General features: G+C 49.0%; 3 protein-coding genes across 3 annotated transcripts; 1 reads left to right on the top strand and 2 right to left on the bottom strand.

Moving 5' to 3' along the window:
* Window positions 1-154: 154 nt before the first annotated feature.
* On the top strand, window positions 155-2,671 carry ASPGLDRAFT_1471234 (uncharacterized protein). The gene is made up of 3 exons (XM_022541907.1): window positions 155-1,031; window positions 1,080-2,391; window positions 2,455-2,671. The coding sequence occupies exons 1-3, from the start codon at window positions 260-262 to the stop codon at window positions 2,573-2,575; spliced, it is 2,205 nt and encodes a 734-aa protein (XP_022401467.1). The 5' UTR covers window positions 155-259; the 3' UTR covers window positions 2,576-2,671.
* Window positions 2,672-5,175: 2,504 nt separating this feature from the next.
* Window positions 5,176-6,284, bottom strand: ASPGLDRAFT_1471501 (uncharacterized protein). The gene is made up of 4 exons (XM_022541908.1): window positions 6,253-6,284; window positions 5,852-6,199; window positions 5,441-5,787; window positions 5,176-5,378 (listed from the first exon to the last, which is right to left on the bottom strand). Exons 2-4 carry the CDS (start codon window positions 6,005-6,007, stop codon window positions 5,249-5,251), a joined length of 633 nt encoding a protein of 210 aa, XP_022401468.1. The 5' UTR covers window positions 6,008-6,199; window positions 6,253-6,284; the 3' UTR covers window positions 5,176-5,248.
* An 848-nt stretch (window positions 6,285-7,132) lies between these two features.
* Window positions 7,133-8,181, bottom strand: ASPGLDRAFT_1471508 (uncharacterized protein). The gene is made up of 2 exons (XM_022541909.1): window positions 7,310-8,181; window positions 7,133-7,206 (listed from the first exon to the last, which is right to left on the bottom strand). The coding sequence occupies exon 1, from the start codon at window positions 8,131-8,133 to the stop codon at window positions 7,609-7,611; it is 525 nt and encodes a 174-aa protein (XP_022401469.1). The 5' UTR covers window positions 8,134-8,181; the 3' UTR covers window positions 7,133-7,206; window positions 7,310-7,608.
* Window positions 8,182-9,215: the final 1,034 nt, after the last annotated feature.

Here is a 9,215-nt window from a genome sequence, read left to right on the forward strand (position 1 = left end):
TCTCACAAACGAAAGCAAAATAATAAAAAGGCCAATAATAGAACCCTTTTTGACACTAAATCTGACCGACCCTAGAAAAAGAAAGGTGGAGGGTTACATAACCACAGCTGAAAGAACCCCCCGCAGTCTCCGAAAAAGAGCACCTGTCAAATCACACCTCGTCATCTCTACCCTTCAGCATCCAACACTCTACAACAACCACCCTGGATTGCTGTTACGATCATGTAGCACCTTTTTGAACCAAAGCAGATGAACAACGATGGTGCTCTCGCTATCTGTCCCTAGCTTCTCCAGATCCTCGTCCTCATCCCCCACGACTCAACCCGACAACAACAACAACGACAACGACAACAACCAGAATAACCAGAATAACCACCGTCGCCATCGCTCCTCAACCTCAACAAAACACCCATGGCGTCCAACATCCGTCCTCTCCTCCTCCACCAACCACACCCCATCCTCCTCCACCAGCAATAGCAGCAGCAACATCCTCCGCGCTCCATTCACCACCCGCACCCGCCCATCCTTCTCAAAAACAAAAGAACAACTCGAAGAACACCACCGCGAACAAGCAGAACTCAACACGGCCCTGGAAACCCTAGCCCGGGTCTTTCCGGATGTCAAGGTCGAAGTATTCCGGGAGATGCTGGTGCGGTTCGATGGGAATAGTCGGGTTGAGGTTTGCGTGGAGGAGTTGTTGAGGCATAAGAAGGAGTGGGTTGGAGGGAGGTGGAATGTTCCTGATGGTGATAATACTGGATCTAGGGGTGGTGGTGAGAAAGTGGTTGGGGGTGATGGTGAAGGCGCAGTACCCTACGAGGAACGATTTCGATCCGATGAATACAAAGCAGCTGTCAAGGCGGTACTGGGGAAAGAATTCACAGCGCTGAGCAAGAGTACCGTTGACGCGGTTCTGGCAGAGGTGAATTTCTGCTATCACCGGGCGAGACCTACACTACGAGACCTGGCGCGACGGACATGGCGCGCGACGTTTAATAACCTGTTTCCATCGTTCAAGCGGAAGAAAGACCGTGAGGAGCATCCGTTACTTGTGTGGCAGCGGGCTGATGGGGAGGTAGTTCCCAGGTTGAAAGAGACGGGGTGTGCGGAGTTAGATCGCGAACTGCATGAGGCGCTATTGGCGCCGTTGCTGCGGCAGAGGCAGGAGGAGCAGCAAGAAAAAGATTTCCGGATGGCGGAGGAGTTGAATGAGAGTGAAGCCAAGGTTGCTGATGCGCTGTATGAATGCGAGTGCTGCCTGTCGGATGTGACGTTCGAGCAGATATCGACGTGTTCGGTGGCTGGACATGTTATATGCTACGGGTGTATACAGAGGACTGTGCATGAAGCGCTGTTCGGGCAGGGGTGGAATAAATCCGTTGATATCGAACGGTCGACGCTGAAGTGTCTTGCGCCGCTCTCGCATGGGAATTGCGACGGGACTTTACATACGAATATCGTGAAGCGGGCGATTCTACTGGATAAGGCAGGATTCGAGACGCATCGGAAGTTTGAGGACAGGCTTGCCAGCGAGGCACTGCTGAAATCGCAGTACAAGCTTATTCGCTGCCTGTTTTGTTCGTACGCTGAGGTTGATCCGGTTTATCATCCTTCGGTTAGGGGTGTGCGATGGCGGTTTCGGACTAATGGGTTTGTTGCTATGATTGTCATGACCATCCTGTTTATTGACTTGATATGTCTACTTGCGGTTCCTATGTTTATCCTCTGGTTGATGGACCCGTCTGCCATTCCTGCTATTCTGCAGAATTCGCTGCTGAATCTGTGTCTCAAGATTCGCCCGAAACGGTTTACTTGTGCGCATCCGGCTTGTCGACGGGTTAGTTGCATTACCTGCCAGAAACCATGGCGGGACCCGCATGTTTGCCATGAGCCGTTGCTACTTGATCTACGAGCGACGGTGGAGGCAGCTCGCACGGCAGCCGTCAAACGAACATGTCCCCGATGTGGTCTATCCTTTGTCAAATCCTCCGGCTGCAACAAATTAACCTGCGTCTGCGGCTACTCCATGTGCTACCTCTGCCGCAAAGCCCTAGGCCCACCCCTCGAACCAGCCCTCCAACCCCGCCGTCGTCGCCCACCCCGCCGCAATCAAGAAAACAACCCCCCAGACCAAACAGACGAATACGAGGATGAAAACGACGAGCCCGAAGAACCCGAAGGCTACCGGCACTTCTGCGAACATTTCCGACCAAACCCCGGCTCACGCTGCACCGAGTGCAACAAATGCGACCTCTACCAATCTGAAGACGAAGACGCTGTTGCACGACGCGCTGGTGAACGCGCCGAGCGCGAGTGGCGGATTAGACAGGGTATGACTGGCGGCGCTGGCGCTGTTCCGGGCGTTGGGAATCGGAATGTCAATCTTGATTTCTCGGCTGAGGGCAAGGGGAAGGGGAAAGGTGGTAATGAGGGGTCGTGGTGGGATAATGGCACACGGGATTGGAATTGGAGGTATTGGATGTTTGATATGTGGGCTGATGGGTCGTGGAGGGTTGAGGGACAGACGGCGGTGGATTGGGTTGTGGAGAGGGTTGTTGTTGTTGATGATATTTGAGCTTTTCTTTTCTCTTCTTGTGTCTTTTCATTCTCATTTGGGTACTGCTTTGTTTCTTTCGGGGTTACTTTCTTGTGACTGTTTTATTTAATACTTTTTGGTTGGCGTTGGTATGGCCGATTGGAGTATTTGATGCATGATTGATGATAAGATGACATTCCTTTTCCTTCTTTCTTTCTCAATTGTTTAATTCTAGTACGGATTTGAACTAGGGTTCTTAATACAATCAATTGGACAACAACAAAATCGTATCCTGTTGAGGATAGAGGATATACTCTTCCTTCCCTGGCCTCCGTCAACGTGTGTTTGCTGTGTGTGGCACCGACTATTAACTGCTCTGCCCAAACCTCCAATAAGAATCCCAAAACCGCACATCCAAATCCAAGACCTCCAAGGTTTCGGAAACCGCATGTTCCTTAATCACATCGACCCTCTCCTAAATCTCTCGTGCTGATGCCTAGCCGTGAAACGTGATGCCCTGGTACCAGAACGCAAATTGTGTCCATATCAACCCTTTCGGATGGACGACTCCAGTGCCGTCGGCACTTGGTGCAGGTGCACCATGTTCTCTTCCGTAGAGGAGATTTGTCAAGTATGACGGGGTCGCTGTTCTTATTGAGATTTGCAATCTCGACTCCGCTTTATATGATTTCGAAATAGTAGTGGTATTCGGTTCAATTACCAGGGGTAAATCCGGGACAGTGTAGAATATCAGGCACTTTCCAGGCCATATCACTTCAGCCGCGACTCATCCACGCAGAACATTGCATAATGTCGATCCAGGTTGTGACTCGAGACGGCATCTCCGCCTTTTGGCTTTCACGGGAATGTAGTGTGGTTTCTCACAAGGCCAAGATACAGTGGGCCATAAAGGCAAACGGGATGTCTGTCTCGCTCCTTTTGACGAGCATTTTCTGTGTCTTGACCCGGACGGACATTGATGATTCAGAGGTTACTCTCTGTTCTCATTGAACTCAGGGACTTCTTCAAGATTTCGAGATACTGGTTATATCTTTAGTGCTTGGCGATGATATGTTGTGAATGGTCCCAGATCAGACCGCTTCAAGTCCACATCTCTTCGGTACGAGTGCAAGCATCTATCGACTCGGAGCATTGAAGCTCGGCGATGTCCCTTTCCCCTAGAGTTTCTCCAATGCCATTTTCCAAATGTCCAGCAGAATGACGACACGACGGTGACCTGTCCCGCATTGAGATATGTTCTAGCAACTTTAAAAGAAGAGACTGCCCAAAGCCTACTTCAAAAGCAATTTCGACGTCGTCCGAGCTCAGGGCCCTGATCCACCATTAGACCATTTGAGGCTTCTTGAGACGACCCACCAAACCCTATAATGATATCGCAGCCCTTGAGCCCTGGTTGGGAAAGGAAATGGCTGCACCATGCTTGAATGAAAACGCGCCTGCGTTGGCGAACTGACATGTTGAACAAAATGCGTAAGAGAGCACGAGCATGTTTCCCCAGTGTATGTTTGTAGGTAGTTTCTGGAGATCGTCGATGCTCGTTAGTTTCTCCTGAGACTATTACGGGGCTGGCCATTAGGGAAAACGGATACAAAGTCGACGATATCGGCCGCTTTGATTCATTAATAGGGTGATCGCGCTGTAGAAGTCCTCAGTGATGCTCCGACAACCACAGGATCTGTCTCCATAGGGAAACTCTTTAGGGTCACCGTCATTCTCGGAGCCCGAGAGAAGCGGAGTTTGTGGCCCTTCCAGAGGCGGAGAAACAGGGGGTGACGGTCCATCATGACTTAGCACCAAGTCCATCAGGTTGACTGTGGTCAACTCAATGTCAGTGTCTTTCCACACAACCATTAAATTGACTCCCAGTTTTATTTCATTGTCAGAGTAGCTATTCGCAGCTGTGTTAGTCTTCATCAGTGGTAGGCATGGTCTCAGGGGTAGGCATTGAGCTTGATGAATTGATATCCATCTGGTCTTCATTTTGAACTTGATCACTTTCATCCATGTCAGACACAGGCGGGCTGGTCAGGCTGTCCTTGGGAGTATCAGAGCCAGGGGCGGGTGTTTGAGTTGACAGAGTAATTGGAAGATCAAATATTCTGACATGTCTCCAAGATCAGGATCATTCATTGGTATAGCCTTGACAGTAACATTCTGACCAAACTTGAAATGTGGAAAAGAAGGAGCTGGACCATTGGCAGTAAGTTGTCGCAGGCGTTCTGGAATTAACAGCTGTAGAGGTGAAGGGGAAACAGTCTCAACACAAGGAAGCAACTTGAGGAATCTGAGGGGCCCAATTCACCGTCCAATCTCAGCAGCTTTGTTGTCATCAATGTCCGAGCCGGGATTCATATTCAAAAAGAGAATCGTAGCCTCAACATTAACGATATCTCGCAGGACAACGCGCTCCGCCCTAACTGGTGATTGTGGTAGCTCTACCACACTGTTTCACCATCACAACGCCAGTTTCGCCATCATCCACGTGCTCTCCCGTTGCTATGCCGTGAAGCCAGGGTTACAGTGGGCCATACCATCTGTCAATTAAACAGACCAATTTTCGTTTTATTTTCTGCGCGCTTCGATTATTGCGCTCACCCAATCCAATGTAAAACTGTACCTGATTGACCGGCCAGGGAGGATGTGTCCATGGAGAAATTTGTTTCCACAAGGGCAAAAGAGCCGTCCATCTTTTCAAAATTGGACAGCACGGCAAAAAGCTTGCATGGGATCTGTGAAATATTCGACTGGTGTTTTTCTATGGCAAGTTCGTCCTGGACTTTGACCCTGTAAAGGGAGAAACGGCTCCGTTTGCGATGATCTCCTTACCAGAAGAGCAGAGATCAGAAACAATGATGGGAGGGAGATTGGTTGTACATGGCTGACCTGAAAGCCGACATCTGGCCTCTGGAAATACACCTGGCTTCGGCCATGCCCCAATATCTGTGTGCATGTGCATGTTGCCACACATCGTAGAGTTGACGTGGCAGATTGATTCGAGAGGTTAAAGCAGCCTTATATCCGCACATACGTTTCTTTCTTGAGTATGCTATCCAAAAGTTCGGTATGTGATGGGTTTGGTTGCTTAATCCAAATCGACTCGGAATGTTCGAACTCAATGGTGCCCCTCTCGTCGAGCTACTAGCCTGGAGAAGGTCTTTGTCGGCAACGGGACGCAGCCCAATGCATCGAGTGACGACACGACGGGCAACGAAGTGGTGATGTGCGGGCACCTACAAGTACAGCAAATGTCAATACAACTGCGGGATATGAGTAATAATAAGAAAGAAAACTTACGCGTTGGCACCGCCGGTGAGACTTAGGGTTGGAACAGCGGACGTAAGCACCGCGACCCTTTTTGAAGGCACTGATAAATCCCTGCGCCCCAATAGAAATGCGCTTGCATTGTAGGGAATTCAAACAAAATAATTCAAAAAAGGAGGACGACTGCATTTCCCCAGTGTATGTCTGTAGGTGCTCCTAGAAGGCCGCTCGTGCGACGATTTCTCACAAAGACGAGATACAGCGAGTCATTAGGGCAAGCATATAAAAGTCGACAATCTCGGTTGGCTTTATCCATCATCAATGGGAGATGTGGTAGTAACCGCTATCGTTCGCCGCTCCAGTTTTACAATGGGCCATACCCTTTGTCAATTGGACAGGCCAACTCTCGTTTTATTTTCTGTGCACTCACTGACTCAGGCCATTCCTTGCATGGGTTACTCCTCTCATCTGCCAGGACCATACACATGATATGCTCTCACCTATCTTTGATGTCAGTCAATAGTGTCTGGCAAACAGCACCTGCTCGACTAGCCAGGGAGGAACTGACTGTGTAAGGACATGTTTTGTCCATCCCTCCAGGATTGGATGCTCAAAGTGAAAAAACCTGTATGGGAATTGTTCTATCCCTGGTGTTTTTTATGGCAGATTTGTCTGTGGACATTGACTCTGTCAAGGGAGAAACGGCTCTGTTTGCGACGATCCCTGTATCAGAAGAGCAGAGATCAGAAACGACGACGGTTATATGTGGCCGTCGACATCACCTCTTTTCCATCGCCAAACGCTTAACAATGTGGCGTACCAAAGCGCGTGCGATAGATGCAGTTCGACAGAATAGGGACTATCTCCGTCGGTAGGTCTGGCTTCTTGCAAATGGGACAGGTGAACATTTGGCCTAGCACTGGAGAGTTAGTATGACACACTCTTGTTCCTGGAGTTGTATCTGGCTCGCCAGCTTTGCTCTGACCAGGCATTCGAAGTCCCTCGCCCCTCATGCCTTTTCTGTGTTCGTACCAACAGTCTTGGTACGGGGATAAGTATTTGCTTCAATAACGAAATGGATTGGCGCCTGGCACACTGGTCACTTGGCTCTCTCTTTAAGTGGTGCTGCTTGTCGAGGATTGCCATGTGGCTCATGCTACTTGTTAATACACATTAAGTAAATAGATCAGTATGATGCTGATGCGAGTCTCACAAGTAACATAGCCCTTGATATCGCCTTTGCAAAGGAAAGTAGTCGTTCCCGCTAAACTAGGCCTCGCTGATAGTGCCCGGGTGACGAAGGCTATAGCTGCGGCCTTGTAAAGCTCGGCCCTCAGGCCACAGATCTTCTACAACGTAAGTCTTTTCTCAAAACTGACATCTCGCTTCTAGGATCACACCTGGGTTAGTCCAGGGATGTCTGCCGACCGGTGCCAATGAGGGCTCGTGTTGTCCGAATCTGGACTGCAAAGGCGCTGTAGTCGTACGTACTGGAAAATATTTTCGATTCTTCGTTTTTGGTTATCTCGACGGCAAGACCCGGTTTTCAGTAAGGACGATAGGAGCCTAACTTGGCTTGGATGATAATGTCTTCGAAAATTCTTGATGCAGCACAGCACAGCACACAATCTACCAGCGCGTACTGCAGTCTCAGTTCTGGGCTGGAAGAGTAGTGACAAGCGGTTGTCTTAGGTCGACGAGGCCAAGTGCATACACTAGGCATCAGGCAATTTCCATCACGCCCCTGGTCATGTAGTATGTGCAAAGCCAAGGCCAAGCAAGGCCTTTCCTCAGTATATGTGTGCATGTGGGTCATAGCCGATTAAATACGGGGAACTCTGAGCTCTCAGGGCTGCATCTTCGAACGCGAAACGGGACGACAAAGGCATGGTGGGGCTCGTTTGAACGAGATGGGATAAATATTGTAGATATAACCGAAGAACATTGGCTGGCCGCAAGTCCAGCTTGCGGCTATCGCCAGATTTCTCGGTATTGTTTCCAGGCTTCTCGATGCGATGGCACGCTGGGAAAGGGCACTTGGCCCAGCCCTCTGCCTGTGGAACGCCATCTGTTCTCGCCTGACTTTGCACTCTTTCTTTAATTGGGGTGCAATTATCATAGCAGACACTCAGTATACCATGTGCCATGCTTGGCCAGTCTTTGCTGTGCCATAGAAACAGCTGGTCCAAGTCTGCTGGGATTGGACAGACAGAAGGGATCTCGCTTAACCCGCAGTCCGTAATAACTGCCAACATCTCTATGCCCATTTGAATAAGGCCGGATCGATCTTCGTTGTATTCGTTCAAATACCACATGGTATGAACCTCCGTGCACCCAGAAACAAGGCACAGGCATGGCCACCCGAGCATACGACCATATGATGTCAAGATGACTGTTTGAATTAGAGATAACCTCGCTGTTGCAGATAATTATGGTGCCAGGGGAACAAGGCGTTTGGCTCTTTTTCGGCATGAGCACAGCGTCGTTCCGTCATCGACGAACTGGAATGCCATTTTACAACTTGAATGAGGTATCTTTTTGACGACTGCAGTTACCTCCACTTTCCCGTATTTACGTCTTTTCTGCGACTGCGATATAGTTATAGAACCAGACCAGACGAGGCTTTGGATCTTGTGACCAGGAAACAGAAACAGAAACAGATACAGACACAGAAACAAGCAAGTGAATTCTGGCCATTGTCTGTCGTTGCAATCTATTTAGCCCACAGTAAATGGTGAATGTGAGTATGTTGATGCCCATTTGCATGAAGTCAGGCTAAGCCAAAAATTATAATATCTCTTCGACAGCTATGCGTAATAATCTGTGGGCATCCTTCGTCGAACCGCCTTGTCCCTTCGAGACGCTGTATTTAGCAAAGAAGTAGGGTTACCAAGGCATGCTACAAGGCTCAAGCCTCAGACCTTGTTAGTAACCAAGTTAGATCGTATAGTCTGCCGACAAAGTACTGAGGAGAGTGGAAGCAACTTTTGCTTTCCATTTAACCCGCAGGACATTATGTAGGCAAGCATTTCTATCCCCACCTGCATGAGGTAAAATGACATGATGCTAAGACGACTATAATTCCCGGCAGTGGTTTTGCTATTGAAACGCATCTTGACATCAGGAGAGCAAAAAGAACAATGTTGACGAGATGCATAAGCTGTAAACTGCCGGGTTTCGTGACATCCAGCGGATCAATAATCCCCAATACACGTTCCATCATTGTGAATCACGGCGTATTATAGACAGAGAAGACACTGTATATAGAAAGCAAGAAGCATTACCAGTGCTTCTTTCATAAAGCGTCCTTGTTTGCGTGGTCACCGGATAAAACTCGAGGTGACTTAAATTTCGCACCGAGCGGTATATATAAAAGCGAGATAAAATTCGGACAATT

The sequence above is a fragment of the Aspergillus glaucus genome (assembly GCF_001890805.1).
Source record: "Aspergillus glaucus CBS 516.65 unplaced genomic scaffold ASPGLscaffold_9, whole genome shotgun sequence".
Taxonomy (NCBI): Eukaryota; Fungi; Ascomycota; class Eurotiomycetes; order Eurotiales; family Aspergillaceae; genus Aspergillus; species Aspergillus glaucus.

Excerpts from the sequence above, each read along its gene's own strand:
- ASPGLDRAFT_1471501 (XM_022541908.1), bottom strand. The coding sequence starts at position 6,007 with ATGCAGTCGTCCTCCTTTTTTGAATTATTTTGTTTGAATTCCCTACAA. Across the intron at positions 5,788-5,851 it reads CTCACCGGCGGTGCCAACGC|GTGCCCGCACATCACCACTT; the intron begins GTAAGTTTTCTT and ends CTGTACTTGTAG. Across the intron at positions 5,379-5,440 it reads GGCCAGATGTCGGCTTTCAG|GAGATCATCGCAAACGGAGC; the intron begins GTCAGCCATGTA and ends TCTTCTGGTAAG.
- ASPGLDRAFT_1471508 (XM_022541909.1), bottom strand. The coding sequence starts at position 8,133 with ATGTGGTATTTGAACGAATACAACGAAGATCGATCCGGCCTTATTCAA.
- ASPGLDRAFT_1471234 (XM_022541907.1), top strand. The coding sequence starts at position 260 with ATGGTGCTCTCGCTATCTGTCCCTAGCTTCTCCAGATCCTCGTCCTCA. Across the intron at positions 1,032-1,079 it reads GTTCAAGCGGAAGAAAGACC|TTCCCAGGTTGAAAGAGACG; the intron begins GTGAGGAGCATC and ends ATGGGGAGGTAG. Across the intron at positions 2,392-2,454 it reads CGGAATGTCAATCTTGATTT|ACGGGATTGGAATTGGAGGT; the intron begins CTCGGCTGAGGG and ends GGATAATGGCAC.